Source organism: Chlamydotis macqueenii, chromosome 15, assembly GCF_036417535.1.
Source record: "Chlamydotis macqueenii isolate bChlMac1 chromosome 15, bChlMac1.mat, whole genome shotgun sequence".
Classification (NCBI taxonomy): Eukaryota; Metazoa; Chordata; class Aves; order Otidiformes; family Otididae; genus Chlamydotis; species Chlamydotis macqueenii.
In genome coordinates, this window is record NC_141570.1 from 11273518 (window position 1) to 11295660 (window position 22143).

At 40.2% G+C, this 22143-nt stretch overlaps 1 protein-coding gene, 3 long non-coding RNA genes and 1 other non-coding gene across 9 annotated transcripts in view; 4 read left to right on the top strand and 1 right to left on the bottom strand.

Annotated features, from left to right (window-relative positions):
- Positions 1 to 8639, bottom strand: part of LOC147598845 (uncharacterized) — a 50527-nt gene extending 41888 nt beyond the window's left edge. The window contains exons 1-3 of one of the 2 annotated variants that reach the window (XR_015260180.1): positions 8534 to 8639; positions 3147 to 3211; positions 2697 to 2789 (exon numbers count right to left, since the gene is read on the bottom strand). This is a non-coding gene — a long non-coding RNA (uncharacterized LOC147598845). Of the gene's footprint in view, positions 1 to 2474; positions 2790 to 3146; positions 3212 to 8533 lie in introns of both variants that reach the window. The other variant, XR_015260181.1, reaches the window with a different exon arrangement.
- On the top strand, positions 724 to 5652 carry LOC147598846 (uncharacterized). Of its 4 annotated transcripts, none has more exons than XR_015260177.1 (3): positions 724 to 1418; positions 2400 to 2633; positions 4082 to 5652. XR_015260177.1 is itself a non-coding variant. In XM_086759413.1 (3 exons), exons 1-3 carry the CDS (start codon positions 827 to 829, stop codon positions 4107 to 4109), a joined length of 648 nt encoding a protein of 215 aa, XP_086615539.1. In that variant the 5' UTR covers positions 724 to 826; the 3' UTR covers positions 4110 to 5652. The 4 variants fall into 4 exon arrangements, 1 of the variants encoding a protein (XP_086615539.1); XR_015260179.1 differs by having other exon boundaries at positions 2400 to 2596; XM_086759413.1 differs by having other exon boundaries at positions 2400 to 2427.
- Positions 1402 to 1473, top strand: TRNAT-CGU (transfer RNA threonine (anticodon CGU)). Its single transcript has one exon. It is a non-coding gene; the product is annotated as a tRNA-Thr (tRNA).
- On the top strand, positions 6342 to 18441 carry LOC147598848 (uncharacterized). The gene is made up of 3 exons (XR_015260182.1): positions 6342 to 6977; positions 7651 to 17986; positions 18396 to 18441. It is a non-coding gene; the product is annotated as an uncharacterized LOC147598848 (long non-coding RNA).
- Positions 18442 to 18880: 439 nt separating this feature from the next.
- LOC147598849 (uncharacterized) lies at positions 18881 to 19946 on the top strand. Its single transcript, XR_015260183.1, has 2 exons — positions 18881 to 19002; positions 19163 to 19946. It is a non-coding gene; the product is annotated as an uncharacterized LOC147598849 (long non-coding RNA).
- The last annotated feature ends 2197 nt before the right edge of the window (positions 19947 to 22143 follow it).

Genomic DNA, 22143 nt, shown 5'->3' on the forward strand with positions numbered 1-22143 from the left:
GGCTCCCTAGCTTTCCATAGTCCAGATAGGGGCACGTCCTTGAAGCTCTCGATGATCAAGACTATCAGATAAACTCCAGCAAGCATTTGGTTTGGCCAGGCTATCAGTTACACAAGCACTGGAAAAACAGAGCAAATCACCTTTGGGACAGCTATCCCAGGGCAGTAACAAACACACTTAACACGGGCTGACTCCCCAGGAAGGTCATTTAAATCAGACACCTTTCACTGCAGATGAAGCTAATTAAAACTACTCTGTTTGCTGAAATAGAGCTATCACAGAGAAGCTGACAAATGGCAACTTTTAAAGAACTGCAACTTGTTCACACAGTCAAGCCATCAAGCATGAGTTTTCCTGATGATAGTTCAGAGAACATCCCCAAATGATACATTACTCTTCTAACACACCTGCATTACAGCACCACCAAATTAATATCTCTGATCTCAACCTTTACAAAGCTACCTCTGTTAACATGTTTACATTCTTCCACCAAAAAAAAAAGCAGGGATCAGTACACAAAACTCCTTTCATCCAGGAAGATGGAATATAACTTGAGTGTCCAGCAAAAGTTTCATAGGAAACTTAAGGAGATCTCTACAGTGAACATTAAAGGAAAACTAAAAGTTTTGGTTTCAGGTAACACTTGTAAATATCTAGGAGACTAAGTATTTAAAAAAATATGTATCCAGGCATTCAGTTAGTTTAATTTAGTATTTACCATTTAATTATCCCATCGTTCTGCTTCTCTTCTCGGAGGAGGAAAGTTTTGCTCCCGTTTTTTTCCTCCGCCTCTCTAAACTGTTCTTTCTGGTTTGAGGAAGCCTACATGGCTCCCAACACATGTCCTGATTTCAATGTAAGGGTGCCATCTTTTGGTACAGAAAACCCCCGCTGCGGCACCACACAAACCGCTCCCTCCGCCCGGGAACGCCTCGCTGGCGCTGCCGCCGCAGCACGCGCCCAGCCTGGCCTCCCGCAGAGGCGGGAACGCCCCGGAACCGCGTTCCTCGTGGGGCTGACGCGGGAAGAGGGGGCTGCCCCTGCGGACGCCTCCACAGCCGGACGGGGCAGCTCCTCGCCGCTCCCACGGAGACGGGGACTCTCCTCGTCCCTCTCCAGAAATCCCGCCGCCATACCAGGCACCCACCCAGGGGAACCTACTGCCGCTCCCTCCGCGCCTGAGCGACTAACGGCCGCGCGCGCGCACTCCGCCCCCCACCTGCCCGCCGCGCGCCTGCCACGCGCTTGCCACAGCGCTCAGGGGCCGCCAGGTGCAGGCGCACGCGCACGGGGCGGAGGCGCCCGCCCGCTGCAGGCGCGCGGTGGGCGAGCGCGGGCAGTAGCGCTGTCGCGCGGGAGTGGCGCCAGCGCTAGAAGGGCGTCAGGAGAGCCGTTAAGGCAGGCGCGGTGGCCAAGTGGTAAGGCGTCGGTCTCGTAAACCGAAGATCACGGGTTCGAACCCCGTCCGTGCCTTGGTGGGTCCACGGCGCGGGAGTTTCCGCGAATATTTTTTAGGGGGAAGGCGGCGCGAGCCCCGTGCCCCGTCTCTCTCGGCGCTCCCCGGCGGCTACAGCCAGGACTGGACGGAGAATCCCATCCTCCTGGCTGCGGGGGTGCTTGTGCTCCCTGAGGGGGCGGAAGGACGCGGTGCCCCGCACGGCTCCGGGCCCGGGGGAGCAGCCAGCATCGGTCGCTGCTGCTCCGACATCGGTACGGCAGCAATGCCAGCGGCGGCGTTTGCCTTCCGCATGCGGAGCGCCAAGAGGGCCAGGACGCGGTGCCACTCCCGCCGCGCCGGGTGCTCTGGCCTGAGCGGGGCCACTCGGCGCGTTCCCCGCTGCCCCTGCCCTTCCCGTCACCGAACCGGCTCTCCTCTGCCTCACCCCCGCGCAGCAAAGCCTCTCTCTCCGCATTTGCAACAACAGAAATGCTTTTGTTCAGCCCACCTTCCTTGGGGTCCCATCCTGCGCCCAAGAGAACCTCGAGCTCAACCCGAAGGAGCAAAAGTAGAAGCCAGTTTCAAATCTGCAAGGAAACGATGTCTACCGAAGCCAAGGGCAATCCGTGTCACACGCACATCCTACACAGCGGCTTCAAAACACGCGCTGGCATCCACCACAACATGCTCTCGTTCCCATGAGGAACAAGTGCAGCCCCGGCAAACTCTTGTTTGAAGAGCTGTTCTCCGCAGGCTGCAGCTCCCAAGATCGTCCTGTCATTCCTGGTTCTTTTAATCGGTTTTCTCCCCCTCTGTAATTCATTGAACTATTTATTAATTTAGATCTGTCTTCTTGTTAGTAAAACATGAGGTTTCTTCATTCATATCACTAACCACTTAGAAGGATTATTTGCAAACTGGTTAGTGCTCACTTTACGTTTTCTATTTTTTTTTTAAATAGGAAAAACTCCCTGTCGCATTGAATCCAGGTAAGGAAAGGCTGGGCTGGTGACGCTAAGAGATGTGCAGTGCTCACCCATCTCCGGGCACAAGCAAACACTGGGCCCTTCAGACGCAGCTGGTCCAACAGGGTCACGAGCAGCCGGGAAGTCCAACTCAGGGAGACAGATGCGACCAGCCACCAAACTGACAGACGCAGTTAAGGGCTGACAGCACTTAAAACCATCCTAACAATGTAAATAATAACAGCACTACAAATTGAAGGCAATTTTTATTGATTCGTTTGATATTTGCTTACCATTTGAAGTTTCACAGACCTTTGATTAGCCCACACAGTCAGTTTTGTTTTCTTCCTGACAAATCCTCCTCTCATTTTCTGCACCGCGGTTGTCTAGAATCAAAATTGTTCAATTGTTGTATGAACAAAAATAATTGTCATTAACTATTTACACTAGATTTTGTAAATATTTTAAAATAAAATACATAAATTCCATTGGTAGGTCAAAATCATCATTCAAGATGTATTTTGATTTAAAGAAGGGCTGCAACCATTTCTTCTATATAAGGCGCTGGTTTTGCACATATTTAGTTCTATGAAGATTATCTGACTGTATTAATTACATGTAATTAAAATGGGGTTTTTTGCACTTAGTTCACTGTCAATATTCACAAGTCTCCCGAACTGCTGTTTAGCAAATTTGGCCTAACTTGGACAAAGCATCAGCAGAGAAGAAATCATAGTACATACCTTCCAGCTCATTTTTGAACTTGAAATTCCTGGAATGAAATCCATGACAACACTGCCCAGTCTCCCTAGAGAGAATAAATATATAAATTATTGACTTTGAGCGGTGACAGTTTCAGCACACAGCACATGTAAAACTACAACTCGGAATGTTCTAATTGGTTTCGGTTTCCTTAGATGTTTTTTACTCATGGATATGAAGGACAGTGAGGAACAGCCGTGTCCCTGAAGCTGCTTTTATAAGAGGGTTTTCAAAACTAAACATAAAAATCAAGCTCAAGGACAAAACATGTATCTGATAAATATTGCTTTCTGTTACTACAACCTGAAGGGGTAAACCTGGAGAGAAGCCGCTTTGCTTTCATAATATCTTGCTTGTTTTTTAGAAATCTATTTGTAAGACTAAGCGAGGTAGGCACGTGAGCTACAACTGCATCTCACCCGCGTAACAATGGTTTGAGGCCTATAGTCTGTGTTACGTGACAGACATAGAAATTGGATAATACAGAGCCTGCTTTTCCATAGTTTGCAGACCGAACTTACATTTTGCTAAATAACATTGCTAAATTATTAGTATGATAATAATTTTGCTAAGTAATGTTTTAAGAGATTTCTTACAGTTATTTACTTGAAATTAATTTTGTAATTAGAAAACTATCTATGAAATTACAGCATAAAAGAAGCTAGTGCAGACCACAAATTGATAACTCCAGTAGCAGTTAAGATGTAGAAATAATTAACATAGCAGACAGGTTTATTGCCCTGAGATAGATTCATTTACATGATGTCAAATCTTTTTGAATGTGTTACTATTATATTTGCCTTCAGCTTTCTCCTTTCTAGACAACGCAATCGCCAAATTTTAAAATCCGTCCTTGTAGGTCAGGTTTTCTACACTTCTAATCACACCTCTAATCATCCTTGCTATGATTTCCCAGATCCAATCCAGTTGCTTCATACTCTTGAAATGAGGACCCAAAGTGACACTACTGCTGCTTACCAACACTGAGCAGAGCATTTCCACCCATCACGACTCGCAGAAGGACACCACGAGCAGTAAAGTAGGAATTTGCATTACGTGTACCCAGCGAAGCCTGAGCTGCTCTAGAAGCTGCATAGCTGCCATCACATCACAAGACATGAGTCATTACATGTGAGCACAAACTATCCGAACTGGCACACATGGCCCTGTCCCCAGACCAGACCGCGTGACATGAAATTCAAGCTGGACACTTCCTCTCTCACCATGCGCTTGGCAGCGCTGCAGCCCCCCTGCAACCCTGACCCCACCGAGGGCCAGCCCTGGAGCCGGAGGGAGGCTGCCGCTCCCGGTGTCACTCAGCGTGCCGGGCGGGGGGCCCACAGCGAGTGGTTAAAACACCAGCCACAGTCTGATGAGGCCAAATCTGTCATATGGCATCATGTGAAGTGAGTCTTCTCCTTAATCCAGCTTCTAGTATCCATCACTGAATCACTTTTCAGAAATCCCTCACACTGTGCAGTCTTATCAGTGAAAGCGGAAAGTGAAGCAAATTTAATTTAGTTTCATAGTTTCTGTCATTTTAACAGAGCCTCTTGCTACCTTTTTGAGTTAATTGAATTTTACATGTGACAACCAGTATGACCAACAGAGGACAGCACATCCATTTCTTTTAATGATCAAAAGACCCTGCACTTGAAGCTGCCATTCACTTTTTCACTCAGGAAATGAGTGACGGGCAGAGTAGAGCAGTGTGCCGTAAGTAAACCAGGCAGCTTAAAAAGGCCTTTTTGTAATTAACTAGAGCTGTTTTGAATTCCAAGAGATTACTTAAAATAAATCTACTTCTAACCAGGCATTATTGCTAACGAAACACTGTGGGTGCACCACTCTGAAAGCTGGCTCTGTATTTTGAAGCAATTTTTAATTGAGAACTGCGGTAACAGTTAAAACATACTTAGGAGTCAAAGCACACTTAGGACTGTCAGGTGAAATCGCTAATTCCCCTTCAAAACTGCAGACAGACAAGGTGTCTGTAAGTAAGTTTTGATTAAATGTGAGTGTTTATAAAACACTGAAGTAAAGCCAGACTCCAGCATTTGATTTGGGGGTAGAGAAGACTCTGCAAGTCATAATGAAATTCAAAGAACAAACCCAAGGATTTCATGTGGCTGAGGGGAATTTCATTACGGAAATTCAATTAACCTGCAAGAGTTGCACACACTGAAATCTATTATCTTTCCCGAAAAGCTGGCTGTTATGTTTTTTATAGCAACCTTTGCTATTCCTAGATAAATAATGCTTTATTAAAAATGTGTTGACATCTTTATATAATTAATAGCATATAATAACATTTTCATCTGTTACTGCTTCGCAAAAATTCATTTTGCTTCCTATGAAATGTATCAAATAGTGTTTTTTTAAACGATATGACTAAACAAGGACTGGGTGTTAGACACAAGCACAAAGCAAATACACAGATTTAGGAGACATGTGAGGAATAATATAGCTCATGACAGTGTGCAGGTCTGCTGCAAGTCCCGATTTACATTTGTTGGTCAGGGCCTGATCCTGTGAATTGCTGAGCAGAATTCATTAACAGCCCAAGATACCATTCAGTCAATGGGGACTGACAGTGCTCAGCAGTTCTCGGGGCCGTTAAACAAAAGCCAGCCTACAAATTCCCGTTCATGTGAGTAACGATATTGCACACATCTACAGTAATAACATGAATTATTTATATCAGTGTAGTGTGAACGATGCAACCCGCAAAGCCTGTTTAAAATAACACACGAACATTCATTATTGTTCCTGTGATACATGGGAGGGTTATCATTTGGCCCATTTTTCACTCATATGCGTGTTCCTTTTATTTGCTGTGTGCACAGGTCTGATACGAGGACATGGGGGAAAGTAAATACAGGAGATAGACATCTATAAACATTAGTAGAAAATGAGGAAAGGGGGTTACTGATTAGCTTTCTTCCCATCTGAAACTCCTAGATCATATCGGAGAAACGTGAGCTAAGTGTTTTACCATTCTTCTTTTTTTAACCATTATCTGATCAGAGAAGCATGAAAAGCACTTTATTGCTCACTTGATTTTTTTTTTTTTTTTTTTCCCTGCGCTAGGAGCCCTCTGCAGGAAGTGAGGCTGAATTTCACAAATCTTCCCTTTCTGACGTCTCCCGAATTTCTAGGAATGCCCCTTCCCTGATACTATATTTGGAGGTAGTTTCTAGGAAAAAAAAAAATAATTTTCGGACGGTCGCGGACTCGGCACGCACCTCCCGGCGGCCGGCGAGCCGCGGGCCTGCTGGCACGGCCCCCGCGGAGTTGAGGAGCCCACGGCTCGCGCGCAAGTCGCGGCGCAGCCCGCACGTCTTTGTAGCGCTGTCGGAGGAGCGAGCACGGAGAGGGAGTGGGAAGGGGAGAGGTGTCTTTGTGGCAACAATGAGTGAATCTTCTCTAGTTTTCTCCTGGTGGCTGCTCTTTTTTTTTTTTTTCCTTTTCACCTCGCTGCACTTTTTTTTTTCTTTTTTTTTTTAAAGGAAGAGAATCTTAAGGAAAAAAAACCTTCTGGATTTTTTTTTTCCCCTCCGCTTCCCCCTCTCCCCCTCCCCTCGATGTGGCCTCTTGTTTAGCTTGTGGCGTGACCGTGATGAAGAAATGTTTCTGGGCGCCTGGCAGGGTGATCTTTTTATGTAATGAGTCAGGATTTTGCCAACGGAAGGAGCCGGCTCGCGGCTCCCTTCGAGCACGGGAACCCGCCGGGCGAGCGGCACACTCTCCTCGGGATCCCCGCTCGCCTCGGGCGTTGCGGTATTCTCGGCTTGCGGGGGCACCGGCCAGCGGTAAGTTGCGCTCTCCTTCCGCGCCCCCCCCCGCCATCGCGTCGCCCGCCCGCCCGCGGGGAGAAGCGTGGCCCCGCGCACGTCCCCGCCGCCTGCCAGGCCCGCAGGTGGGGCCGCAGCCCCGCTCCGCCGCCGCGGACAGTCGGGGCCGCGCCCCGCCGCGGGGATGGGGCGGCTCCGCGCCGCTCCGCGCCAGGAGGACACCTGGGCGGGGCGGGCGCCGGCCGATCCAGCGCGGCCGCGGAAAGGCGGCCCCGCGCCGCCGGTGGGGCGAGGGCGGATGAGGCGCGGGGCCGCGCATCCCCGGCCGCCAACCCCCCCGCCGCGGCCCCGCGCCCACCTGCCGCAGGCCGCGGAGGGGGCGGCTGCGGGCGGGGAGGCCGGGGCCCGCCTCGCTCCGCCGCCGTGCGGGGAAGGGGGCCGGGGGCCGTCCCGCCCGGCCCCCTCGGGAGCTACAGGTGTCGGCTCCTCCCGGGGGCCCGACCACCGGTCCCGTCCCGGTGCCTCCGCGCGGCTTCTGGGGTCCGGCTTTCGCCCAGCACCGGGCGCTGCCAGTGCGCGTGAGGAGCGGTGTCGATAGGCATCGTCTGATAAGCCCGTGTGAAATAAGAGTAAGAAAAATCTTATAAATCATCGCAACCATAAATAAGTCGGTTAATTCATCTTTCTACAGGCCATACGTTTTATTTTAACGTTTCTAGTCAGCCGGAATTGCCATCAACTTCTCTGCGTTTTCCTTTCAAGATGTATTTGCTGAATGTCCAGCAGTTCAGCAAGGACAGCATTCTTTGGCTCTGTACTTTGATTACTAAAAGCAGAATAAATGCAACAGTGGCTTTTCAAGCACAGTAATTAGTTTCTTTTAAAGTAACTGACAGCATTTACCTACTTCAGTCACTCAAGTGTAAACTATAATGCTTTTAAACTCGGACTTTATTTAGAAGTTCTGTAGGAATTATAAACCGAGGACTTAGAAAATGTTCCTTTTGTCTACAGATCTCTCATCTCTGAAAGAAGTTCTTAAGAAAGAACTTCTTAAGAAACATAATGCTGAGGGTAGTGAGATTTAGACACACAGCAGAATACTTGAAACTACCACTCTTAGTGGGAAGAGACCTAACTGTCTCAAGTGAAAATATTTTCTAGCTTATTGTACAAATAACAAATTTAGAATAATGACAGACATCTTTCTGTAATGTGTCAACTTTAGTGTGAAATATAGTGGAACAGATAAACAAGTTGTTACTCACTTTGAGAAGACAGCTCAATGAATATTTTCAGTGCTGGGTCTAATAAATAACACTTACTCTGAGGGAGTTCGATGTCATTTTATAGACACTTATAGAAGGTGCTGCTTACCTACTTAATAAATAAATCCTAAAATGTGAATAAAAACAAACAGTATCTGTTAGCAATTCCTGCTGTCCAGAAAGCAAAGGAGTGTGTATTGTGACTTGGCTACAATATTCTCTTTTATTAGTCTGAAAATTACCCACTTTATAAGCAATTATTCTCTCAGTTGATTGGGCATATCTTAACAAAAATACTTTACTTACAAATTGAATCTCAGATGGCTGTGGTTCCAGAGTCGGGGTTTTGGGGGCGAGATGAGCTTATGTTTTATCCAACTGGCCCACAAAGTCCCGCTTTTGGTGGTCACTTTGTTCTGCAAAAGAAACCAGTACATTATGGCTCTTACAGCGGACAGTAAACTTAGTAGTAAACTACTGCTGCACTTAGTAAAAGGCTACTATACACTTTAAAGAAGTAATATTATTCTAACTTTAATGTTGTCTTAAGCAATAAAAAGTGGACAGAAATTACAATCACTCTGAAAATTGAACATTTTAAAAAAAAAGGTTTACTAACTGTTGTTCGTTTTCTCTTAAAAAGCCAGCTAAAGCCAAAGAAGAAGTTATGTTTCAAAGAGTGGTCATTTGATGCAGGCAAATTAGGAGAAAAGGAAGTCCCTAGAAAACACAGGCAGCTTAAAATTTGAAATCATCATATAAACACCGTTAATGCGTATTGTCAGTCTCTTCCTTGTTTTTTTTTTTGCGCACAAAGCATTCAATTTTAATGTATCTCTTCAACTAGTTGGTTTTTTACGTGTGTGTGTTTGTGTGTCTACATGTGTACGGTCTGTATCTACGAATCAATTTAAAGGTTACTGATTTTTGTACTGATAAAAGTTGTAGAATATATTTTTGTGAGTAAGGGACTATAAACATGAGCTTGGTAGAGCTGTTTAAATTCATGTTACTACTTACATTTTGGTATTGATATCTTAAAGAATCTAAGCATAATTTTTACTTAAAAATTATGTATTTGTACTTTCCTTACGGGATTCTAGGAACTGTTGAAATATTGTAGATAAGCTGAACTTTCTTGTGGTTCTGAATATACTGTACATATACTTAAGACTGAATGAAACATAGTACACACAATAGAATTTATACAATGGCTCACGTATACAGTATACATACAGGAATATCCTCTCAGTCAGTGTAAATGCGTCTGTCATAGTTTTGACATTTTACGCCAGCTAATCACCTGCTTAAGTTACACATAAACATCTAGACATTCACATTGTGGTCACATTTTCATTTCAGTCAGATTAATTTTAAGTGCTGACCTAATCAGACTGAATTAATTTGAATATTTCAAAAAGGCCGGGAAACTCAGATGAAGTTACAGAGTGCTACACTGTTAAAGCGAAGTTTTTGGTATGTGATATATCGCGTGACTATATTGCATGATCTGAATACTCATGCAAATGGGATCATGCTGAATTGTCAAGATTTTTTTGTGTGATTCTGGTATTTTACATTTTATAGCAATATAATTGCTACACATGTGAAATAGGACATACCCAAACCTCAGTGCAACTGATTCCTCACTTTTTAAAGTCTGAAATCTGATGTGGAAAAGCTTAGGTTGGAATTGTGCTGCTAATATGCCTTTTAGCTACTATTTTGCATGAAATAATGGTATTCAAAAGCAGCATTTATGAGAAGGTTTTCATGAACAAATTTAACTGTAGAAATTTTTTATTATTTAATTATAGTACTTAGTTTGTGAACACATTCTAGACCTGTCCGATGTTACAAGTTGTCAGATTTGGATTGGTTTGACTCCTGTGGTCTCCTCGCTAGTATTCTGAGAACATAAGAGCAGAGAATCTGAGATTAGAAAGTGGATCAATGTGGAAGATCTTGCTTTAAGGGAAAAGAGAAACAAACTTACATATCCAAACAGCAGCAAAGATCAACTCTGCTCTGCTGAAATACAGCAGTTTCTTCTCACCAACTATTACTTTAAAGCTCTTAAATTAAAACATGCAATTTTGTATGGCTACATAGCTTTACCTAGCGCACTTTGTTAACCAGCTGTGTTTAGATATTTTTTTCAAACAGGTTCTATTTGATTCTCTACTGAAGGTACATAAAATTGACATGCATTCCTTCTCGTGCCAATAACCTAGCTACAGAATTAATAAATGATTAATAAGTAGTGTTAAAGAACACAGTTACACTTCTGTAAGCCTTCCTCATACAAAATTTTTATTCACATTTTTCCCACTAGTAAGCTTACAGGAAGAGCTCCTGTTTGTCTCTAGTGTGCAGTAAAACAGACAATTTTCTACTACTATGGATATCATGTGTCTATATTAAATGTTAAATATATGTTCATTTTGTATGTGTTACCCAAATTAATGATGATTTCACAAAACAGTGATAGATTGCCTAAACATCTATGTTATAAAAATTTGATCTCTCTCTCACACTGATTTTCCCACAAGGTTTGCGTGCAGCATGGAGTGGTGGCCTCAGAGCTGAGACTCCTGAAGTGCACTGCGTATCCAGAGCATTAATAATTAAATACCTGGAATCAGTCTATCTTGCTGTTTGAAATGAAAAAAAGACATTTACAGAAGATAAAAAGTAGATGGTATGTTTGGAATAAAAATTAATTTTCCTTGAGATAAAAACTGTCATGAACTAGTAAAAAAATAATATTTAGAAATATAAACTCCAATTATTTATTGTATTTATAATTTATAAAATTGAAAGCCCTATTAGCTATGTTTCTATTTAAAATAAATTTAAAACTACATTTTTCCAATGACTTTTCTGCATTTTGAAGCAAACCTTTGAAAAACAGCTTACAAACACTGAATTAGCAGAGGATTATCAAATGGCCTACCCTGTTTACTTTTGAAATTTTATTGAAAGCAGTGAAAAGATTAGGATCTCCACCACAATCCAGTGGCAAGGCTTGGAGATTGGTCTGTGGCCTGCATTTTCTGAATCAGGGCCTCACCCTTTGACACTTCTTGACCCCATGTTGCAACAGAGAAGTTTTGTGACTCCCGCTCTGATCTAGCCATAGAAAAAAAAAGAGAGTGAGGTAGTGACCTTGAGTTTGGAAACCTGTTACCTGGAACATGTAAAAATTTTGACTTAGTAGAGGCTACAGACTCAGTCATCCCTTCCTATGAAGCCATCCAGAGTTTTCCCAGGGCAAGAACACAGACATCCAAGGTATGATTTTCAAATTGCATCTTGTTCTTCACTCTCTATGATAATGTTATGTGTCAGCACTGCTTGCCTATGTAAAACTTGGACCTCATGCCACAAAGAAAATTTATGCAATCATACACAAGTATGTTCAGAACATATTTTTCAAAGGTATAACTCAAAAATCCTTTTTTTATTTGCCTTAAAAAAATCATATTTAAGAGGTTATGAAGCAAAAAAAAATTGAAGTTTTTTTTGATGGCTTTAAAATATTAGGGGAAAACATTGCTATCACCTGGAAGCTGCACCTATAGTGGAAGAAGTGGTAGAAAAGTGGTTGTATTACATGAACTGCCAAGTCCACTTCAGACCATGCAGCTTGAGACTATGAAGCTTCTGGTTTTAAATTAATGAATTTAAGGCATCATTTGCTCTGCTCACAGCGCACATCAGTTAATAAATACGCAAATCTCTTGGTGCAAGTCATGCGCATGGTCATGCGCTTTTCTCAGTCAAACAATGCAGATGTGTAGTGAATTTGGTAAAGGTACAAAGATAAAAAAATGAAACAAAGAATCACCTTTTTTTCTTGCCTGTTGTCAAAATGCCCCAATAATTTCTGTTTACAAGGTTTCAGCGCAAAGGCAATGTTTATGTAGGTGACATGTGAATGGACAGGTGTTGTTCAGCTTGTGGATTTTTTTCAGGACATTTCTACAACATGAACAGAATAAATGAAGATAATAGGAATAGAAATAAAACCACATCTGTTACTGAGGTAACTTGCTTTGTGAGCTAGCCAAATATGACTACATATTAGCAGTTGGTTTCAGAAGGTTACCACTGATTTCTGACTGCCTCTTGGATGTAAGGCTTTTCAATTATTAACATTTTATTTTTCACATTCTCTATAGATAGGGTCCAGTACACTTTTTTCTTTCCCTGTTTGGAGCATACCTGCTGCTAGCGCAGCTCAAAAGAAGTCTTAAAAATGATGCATCAGTCCTATCTGATTTCCTAATATACTGAATGCTTACATCGTTGATACACATTGATAACTTCAAACAAAACTATTTTGTTCTTCTCACTTAATACTGATGTAATATTTTAATTTAGCTGTTAATGGGGGAGGCTACAATTCACCACTGTAATGTAATATTGATACATTTCTGCTATTTTAAGTGTCTCAGCTTCAGTCTGACAGTCCAAATCCTTTTACTGGAACCATGGCCTTTCTATATGAACAGATATAAAATAGTAGCTAGACACCAATTTTGAAAAGTAATAGCTTTTCTTTGTTTTTGTAGGTACCTGTTTTGTAGGTCACGATAAGAATTAAAACAAAGCAAAACAAAAAGACAAAATGCATTCTGTCATCTACAACAAAGCCTGTATAAGAGTGAGAAAAATCATTTCAGGACGTTTCAGGATTGCCCCACAAGGCTCAGTAAAAATAACTGAATGCAGTAATTTTACCGAAGGGGTATTTCTATTTGTTATATATTGCTATTGCTAAAAAAGTCTGTTAAAAGTCAGCATAATCTAGATTTTTGCTTTGATGCTGCTGCTGTCTGTATAAAACTTTCTTTTTAATAAAAGGCCTATTTTGAATCACACAGACTGCACACACCTCTGTCAGTAGGTGCCTGGATGCCGGTGTAAGTCAGCAGTATCTCCACTGAAATCACTGGACCTACATCAACAAAAAATACAAGTGAGATCACAGTAAAATTTCTGGAGCCCGAGGAAAGAACTGGGATCATTTTTTACACTATAACATGAACAAACAAAGAGCAAGTATATTAATTACACAGAACACCATATTAAATAATATATGAGGAACTAAGCATTGCTTTTTTCAATGATATTATTATATTTTATACATTATGCTACAAGAATCCATTGAAGAATATGCCTGTTAGGTACTATTTAGTGTGGATTATTTTAAAAGAGTAACTTTTCATTAGGCATGTCAATTGAATAGGCATAACTAGAAGTTCAGATGTGCTGCCCGTTTTATTAAGGAGACTTAGAAGTATGGAGTGTTCAGTCTTTACTAACGTGGGAGTCCTCTTTGCATTTTTACTCTGAGTGGTCTTTCTGTATGTATGGAAAACTGCCAGCATGGTTGGTTGGAAAATATTTTTGAGTTCTTTAAAATGAAAGATGTTATATAATTTTATTATGTATCATTTTCTTATATAAACTAATGTTTTCACTGTCACTGAAGTAAATCCTTAAAAATAAGAGATGCTCGTCAACTGTTCATGATGATTATTCTGTTTTATTTTTTGCTTTTTGGGAGCTGAAAGAACAAAAATTTTCCTGGATTGTCTGTGCTTTATGCATAATGTTTTTAGCTTCCCAGTACTAATAGTGTTTCTAAGATAGTTGCTTCAGAATTCACTTTGGTGAATGGACAGAACCATTGTATACATCCAAAGTAATGAGTTAGAAGCTATTTGAAAAACTACAATTTTCCTATGCAGTGGACTAACAGGAAATTATGAAATCCTGAAGCATTGTTGGAAAATTGTTCTAACTTAAAAGATTTTTCTTTATAGTTTCATTCTTGATGTTCCACAGCATTCACCACTTCCTGCATGGCTCTTTACCGCAGGGAAAATGAGGGACTTTTGGGGGCAGATGTGTTTTCATTACACTATCATAATGCCCCTAAAAATCCTTATTGCTCTTGCAGTGTTCTTCTGTGTTGCTGGGCCTGGTGTGAACTACTTGAAGACCTAGCTTATAAGTACAGCTTTTCTCTAAAAACACTTTTAAAAAAACCCATGAGTTTTATTTTGTTTATCTTATATTATTTTTAGTTGTGTTTACTGTTGCTTAAAATATAAATGGCAAGATATGCAACCACCTGTTGGTAAACAAATGTCGTAAGTCATAAATCCAAGGGACATGCCGATAACTGCATGGTATTATGAAGACGAATATATTCTGGCTTGAGTGAGAGCTTCACTCTTTTGGTGTGATTAACTTGTTTTTAACATAAGAATTCAGTGTGTATGTCTCTGAAAACATGACACAGATTTTGCAAGCTAATTTGAACGCCTGCTGTAGCAGATCTCATGTAGAACAGTAACTGCTTTTAAGAACATTAATCAGGCTATTTATCAAATGAATAGATCTGCCTAGTACTTTTATTTAAATTAAATGCACAAAAATATTCAAATCAAAATTTTTATGCAGTCCCAAAATAAATTTATGATTAAACCTAGAAAAAAGATGTTGTGGGTTCTCAGCTGTTCTATGCTTATGCAACTCAAAAGATCTTTGTGTGGGCATACCTCTTGCTGGGGCTTTTGAGGAAGGAAGGATGGCATAGTCCATGGGGAATGCAGTTGTGCTGCACGGCTCCTCTCTTTGCCCCTCCAGCTGAGCGTGAGAGATCTCCAGGACAGGAATGCCTACACTTCGTCCCTCAGGCACAGTTTATTCCTGCTACGTTGCAGGTTCCCCTGAAGTCTGCAAATTTCCACAGTTCTTGAAGGAAATGGCAGAACATACAAATGTAAACATGGTTTGGTTCTGTCTGGATATTGCAGCGCAATGTATCATCAGTCTGACACGTGCAGTGCTAGTAACATTTATTTCAGTAACTGTGTGTAGGCCAGCACTATAACTGGTATCTGTTAAATCTACTCTTGACTTCACTGACTAGCATAAAACAAATAATAGATGTGTGGCGTCACATCGCCTCTCTGACAGTGGCTAATATCTTTAAATAGCCTTCAAAATATTTGGTGACATAAGAAAGAAACTATCCAGAAACTAGCTGGATAGATTCTCCCTGCCCCATTTATATTAAAGTTGAATCCCCAAGGAAATGCTCTTCTTCATTCTACTAAAGGACTGTTTCTCATTTTCCAGACAGGAAAATCTTACAGGTTAAGTCATGTCCTATAGGTCACAAAGCAAGCTTGCTGTTATGACTGGAACCTGGAACTTTTGATGCCCAGATAAATACCACAATAACAAGAAAATTACTTTCCAGAAGGACAGAATGAGCTGTGTTGGACAATATTATATTCACAGGTCAAAACACATTTCCACATGTGTTTCAACATACAACAGCATTTAAAATATATGTAAAGACAAAAAGCAGTAGAAAAACATTATATGAATTCTACATTTTCATATCACTACTGCAGTGTTTCTATTTGGACTACTCATCACAAGATGATTCCTAGCACCTTCTGACATAAATGGAAGGTATTGTAACACAGACTGGCTCGAGGCTTATGCGGCCTTTAAAATTATAAAAGTTACTTCAAAGGTGTTAGATTAATTGAATTATTGATATTATTAGTAAAGTTCTTTGCTATCTGTATGTTTAGCAAACTTTAGCAGCTAAAGAGTCTGCATCTGATTGAAAATGTTTTTTAAAAAAAAAGAGACCACACATATTCTATGAAGTTCTGTAATATTAAGGATCAGTGGAGGGAGTACTCCCAGAGCTATAAATTGTATCACATTTATATAGAAGACACTGCTAATATGAACAGATTGGAATTTTAATTACTTTTTATAAGTCTTTTGGGGGCTATGCTAGTCACAATACTATATAAAGAATACTGTGATAGATTTGAGGATTGATCCAATCTTATCTTACCTGTAATCCTTCAAGGATATCAGAATTTCCTAACTGGCAGTCTTTCATAAAATTTCTTGCATGTATAACTTGTAGATCTCAACAGCTGATTCTTACATGCAGACCTACTTATATACATACAGATCACAGCTAAAGTCAGATTCCCTCTGAACATGTGCTCCATAAATATGTAAAAATATATTTATCATATAACACTGCTGTCAAGAAAAATACTTGGTTAGACCTATCAATCCTGAAATTAAATTCAAGGAAGAGAATCAAAATCAGTAACACTATATTCCAGTCCCTTTTATATCTAATAGGAATCACCTGACATACAATTGTAATTTTTTTACACATTTTTATCACTGAATAACAAGCATTAGAAAATGGGAGCCAAACACATGGTTTGAGATGTGTACTTAAACCTTCACATCCAAATACTTGCTTCAAATTGTTTATTTTAAGTATTTAAATTATTTTGGTTTGAAATAGTATGTCACAAAAACCTCTGAATCTGATACAGCCCCAGAGGAAGGACTGCAGAACTCATCTGTAAAACTGTCCACTGAAGCTAACAGCACTTGGTCTGTGAGTAGGCTGCAAGTAGGTTGCAATATTAAATATTTTGTAAAAGATAATTTTGCTGGATGGTTGTTTTTTAAATATGAGCAAAGGAAACATTTCTATTAGCCTCTTCTTAGGGATTTAGATTTCTTTTAATTATAGGACCAAGACTTATTAACATGAACCAACAAATTCATGGTGTTGCTCTAAAAGTTAGAACAGTAGCAACTAGGTAATATTTTTCAAATGGAATTTCCACAGTGGAAAAGATATTAAATGTTTGCTGTGTGCCAAGAAATGAGTAATACGAGAATACTTTTGTTCTTTTACAAAATGGAAGAGCATTAACAGCATTTTAGTTTTTAGTTATATATAAAGTTTTTGTGATTACCAACAGTCTCATAATAGATAAGCAAAAATAGCAGAAAAGATACGGAGTTATTAAATAGGGTGAGTAAGATAAACCAGTCTCATTTATGTATTGAATAAACCCGTTATTATCTCTAGTTTTGAACATTACCTCAACTGTATGTACGCTACTTTAAATGTTATTCAGAATACAGAACTTGGCTCATCCATTTTATTAATATTTATTTATTTACTATGTTATTTGTCTTCTGATATGTTAGATCCAGTTTCATACTGAATTAAGACCGTATCAGTTCTGCTTCAGGCAGGACTGAGGGGATACCAGCGCAGCTCCCTGTACCGTTACCTGTAGGGCATGTGCCTACAGAAATAACAGAAGCAGAGTTTGAACGCAGGAAGCAGTACTGTACCTGTGTCACAGTGAAGCTGTTCCAAAATCTCAGATAAGCCGTCTACGTTTGCACTGTGGTAGAGAAAGATGTGGGAAAGGGAAGAGCTACAGCAAACAGAGTAATAAGTCAGCTTCAAGACATAAATTACTATGCAGATGCTGTAAATAAGTCTATAGAATAAAGACCTAATTAGTTATCAGAACAGGGGACAAGAATGTGGCCAGAACTAAGGGAAGATGAAGCAGACCAGTATGCATGATGAGCCTGCAATGTATCTTTTCCTTAAATGGTTAGTTGTGGGAGTAGAAGTGCATACAAAAATAAACTCCATTAATAAATGGTCACTACTACATTTCTCAGTTATACAAAACTGTTTCAGACTTTGTTGATTTGTTGTCATTGATGGCTGATTATATATGTGTAAATGGTTTTGTTTTCATTTTCCTTTAATTTTAAATGTGTATAAACATTTTTCTTTCCAAATTTAAACCCCCAGTGCCAAAATTCTGACTGAAGTGGATCTTTATGGTTGTATTACAAACAAGTGCAAATGTAAGTTAAGAAGTACAGTGTTGACATAATCTTAATCATAGCTGGAAGATTTGCCAGTGTGTATACAGTGTAGAAATACAAGGAATCATAAGTTAACAGACATCATTAAAAAAATCACACATTTCATAATCATGTTTTCATCAAGATAATATGACCTACTTTACATTTAAGCAATTTTTTAAAAAGAGAAGCTAAAATATTTGGAGATTATCGACTTATCCAGTAGTGGGACTTGACAGGTGATATTACCCAGTAAATAAACTACTGAGCAACTGGAATTCTTAACCAAAATGATTTTTTGTTGCTTCTTGGTTTTGTTTTGTTTTGTTTTGTTTTAAGAAAGAGCCACTTTAAAATTTTCTTTACCTTTCCAATGACTAATAATACTTTGTATATTCCTTTAAAATAGAAATCTACAGCTTTGCTATGACTGCTCCCTGAAGCTTTTGGAGATCTCAATGGTGAGAACAGCATAAATACCTAACTAGAATGCCGCAAGTTAATTTTGATTCAGAGGAAGCACTAAGATATTCTATATATAAAGCCAAGGAATCCATGCTAGTAATTTTTGGAGTTCTGAACTAATTCATAACAAAATTATCCTATGACTGGAGTTGGCAGTAAGGAGAACTGAGTGTGTCCAGAAGATCTTCAGATTGCAGTTGGAATCAAACATAGACTCTGTGATCTAATCTGGACTCATATTCAAATAATCTAGATTAAATAGATTGATAATTCATATAAAATAATCTTACCTTATAAGTATATTCTAACTTGTAACAGAATTTCACAATAATATTGTTCTAAAACTCTGGGTATATCTAAAACCAAAAAGGAAAATAAACCTCTTCTTAGACCATATCTGAAATGAAAACTGTGGCGTTTTGGTTCCAATCTGAGTATTAGGAGATGAATGCTGCAAATTCAAGAGGTTCCAGATTCAGGGTCTGGGCCCTGATTTGCCCTCTGGCCACTCACAGGAAGGTGCAGAATGCCTTCAGTACCCCCTCAGCAAGGTAAGGCACTGCATGCACTTCGCCTGTCAGAGGGAGTCGTACAGCTACCCGCTAATTTCAGGATGCGTTTTAATCTGGAACAGTAGGTCAGCGCAAGTCAGCTCTGGCCTTAAAATAGTATCTTTCTGTACCAGCTCTATTCCTATCTCCTCCTTTGCAGATTATCCAGTTAATAAACAAAGTTCCAAGAAGTCAAAAAAACCCCACCCAAACCAGAGGTAACTCCTTTTCAAGACACTCCTGCCAGAAAGTAAAGACTGAGCCACAGCTGCAATTTCCTGATAACGTACTTCTTGCTAACATCCCAGTATGGTGTGTGCGAGTGGAAAAATTACCCCAATTAGTCAACTCAAGGCTCTTGATTTTCTCATAAAGCAGGACACTCCATGCACCATGTCCGGCAACAGAGACATGCATCTACTGTGGCGGGTTGTGTAACAGAAGTATGCCTTGGCCAGGGGGTCGTGCAACACGCTGGTGCGCGTGACAGAAAGCGGGTGCCGTGCGATGCTGGAGCTGGGGGAAGTGCCTTCTGGCAGGGCCCTGTGAGCGTGGTGGGAGGCTGGAAGACACCCGTCCCCTGCCTGCAGCGCTGCGGCTCTGTCCTTTTTGCTGCACACAGGAGCTGGGTCGGGCCAGCCAGCGATCACACCGGACCTTTATCGCTGCCGTTTGATGTGTCTGGTTGCGTTGACTTTTTCTCAGAGGTTACCCGCAAGATTGCAAGAAATGGTGAACTGCTGCGTTACGAGCTTCAGCTCAACTGACTCCCTCAGAAAGTTTCGTTTGTCATTGTTAATAACAGGATTGAAAAACAGTGTACAACCCTGATCATGCGAAACAGACAAACTGTTTAGCTACACAGTTTTAACTGATTTCGCTAGGAATTAATATGAGCAGAGCAGCATACTTGAACATGAAATTCTGAGGAGTGTATGACAATACCTGTAATAGCAAGTTTGTCTTAATTCAACAAAAAAGTTACCATTTCTAATTAAGGATAATATTGGATGGTATTAACATTATATATTCCAAGAACATATTCTCACCTTTTACTTATATCACAGAGAACAGAAAAATATATTTTCCCATTCTACCTATGGAACATGTAAAACCACTTCAGTATTTTATGCTAATACTCTGGAATATGACAGTGTTAGAGCAGTAACATAGAGTTTTAAACACATTTGAGAGATAGATAGAGACTTTGTTTCTGTTCTGTGATTCTACATCTCCCAGTCCTGGTCTATGTGTTTAACATTCAGGTGTTAAAAGATTGGAAAGAACAAATAATAATTTTAAGATGCTGTACCTTATTTTGGAACTTTTTTTTTTGTATTTCAGGCTGTAGATAACAATTACCAATCTTTAGCATTAAGAATATAGAAAATGTTGTGCTGAGAAAAGGTGTGGGAACAAAACATAAAACAGCAAACCAAAGTCTATTTAGACTGCAGGCCACTTGCCAGCTGCTTCTTACAGGAACTTGCAGTTCTGCTGCTTGCTCTGAGTGTAGCAAAAAGATAAACATGTTCTTGTTGCAAGTTAACAAACACTGCCATGCGCAAGTTGATAAGCAGTATCAAGAGTTGTATCAGGAGTTTATTAGTGCATTTGAACAAGACAGAAATTGTCTGGAAAGTGCTGGAAAGTTTTGATGTGCAGCTGAAAAATAATTGTTCAACGCTGAAACTGTTCTGCTGAAAAAAAGGTTTTCTATTCTGAGTAACTGGAGCTTTCACTGCTATAGACAACTTTTCTTCCTGTGGTAAATTCTTCAGTGTATCTGCCGCCTTTGTACACCTTACACCACTGCATTGTGGTTCTGTATTTTCAGATAGTACAAATATAGGAGTCTAAATTTTACACTGATAAACTCAAGCAGCTATGCTAAAGTCATGGCATAATAGGCAGAACTTGGCTTACTGACTTCATTAGATTAAAAATAAGCATTTTCTGCTCAGTATCTTTTCACAAGAACTGTGGATGTTGGGACCTTGTTTCCACGTTTTTATCTTTTGTAATTATTGAAAATGATTTAGGTATGGTACAAAATAGGTGCTATGATGAGTTCTGCTGTACACCTCTGTTTAGCACTCCTTACATTCTTGCCTCATTATTTTTCTAATGTAGGCAAATTGATAGTGTTTGACTCTTGACACTGTCACCAAATCTAAGATCTGCCAAAGTAAATACTAAAAATCCTGCCGTATATATCCCAAATGTCACTATTAGTTACCTTTTTGTAATGGTATGCATCATAATACAAACAAGGAGAAACAAAGAGGTAATGCACAGTGATGTCGTATCAGGGTTTACCAGCAAAAATTCAAGGTGGGTTTATTAATCACAGATGATAAAAACATATGGAAAAAGGTCTTCCTAGGCTGCAGGAAGAGACTTTTATCCTAAACTCTAATGATTTTTTTGGTATCATTTATTTTATTAAACAACTATTTTAGAAAAGTTTTAATTTTTTTTCTTACAAAAGTATCCATACTATTTTTATAGTCCCTTTCCCCACTAAGACATAAGCACTGTTGACATTTGTGGTATGCCAATTTTTATGGCTCTAGAGAAATAACAATAATACACTGTGGAGAAAATTGTGACACATTTTGCCTGGAAAATGTTGTTACATTCTGTCAAAGAAATATGAAGAACTTATTTTAATATCCTGTCTCACAATATGGGGTAAAAGGGATGAGAAAATTACGACGGCTAGATGAAATGTATACTTCAGCAAGATGTGATCAGTAACCAGAGGGATAGTATTTTCAGTTATTTGCAAGACTTCAATGATTCCCAGATGCCTTAAGTAGGGCAAGGATGAGGACTAGGAATTTCTTCTGGATTTGATGGTTGCTTGGCACTGTGGAATGTAGATACCTTTGCCCATTTGTATGAGAATTGTGTCCTTTGCCTTGATTTCCCACTGGGAGCTCACAACTGAACACACAGACGGTCTTTCAGGACTTCCTTCCTCCTTTATTTAGTGCACACACACAGGAGGTGCATGTGCAGAATGTTTGTTGAAAGGAATAAAAAAGTTTTACTCTTCTAGCAACTGAATGCTCATGAGAGAGTGTCACATATATGGATATTTGGGGAAAGTGGACACGCTCCTGTCTGTCTTGAAGG

What these genes read in the sequence shown, in the direction of transcription:
- LOC147598846 (XM_086759413.1), top strand. Translation starts at nt 827, where the DNA reads ATGGCTCCCAACACATGTCCTGATTTCAATGTAAGGGTGCCATCTTTT. An exon ending in GCAGGCGCGGTGGCCAAGTG is followed by an intron (nt 1,419 to 2,399) that starts GTAAGGCGTCGG and finishes TTTTTTAAATAG; the next exon opens with GAAAAACTCCCTGTCGCATT. An exon ending in CCCTGTCGCATTGAATCCAG is followed by an intron (nt 2,428 to 4,081) that starts GTAAGGAAAGGC and finishes ATGATTTCCCAG; the next exon opens with ATCCAATCCAGTTGCTTCAT.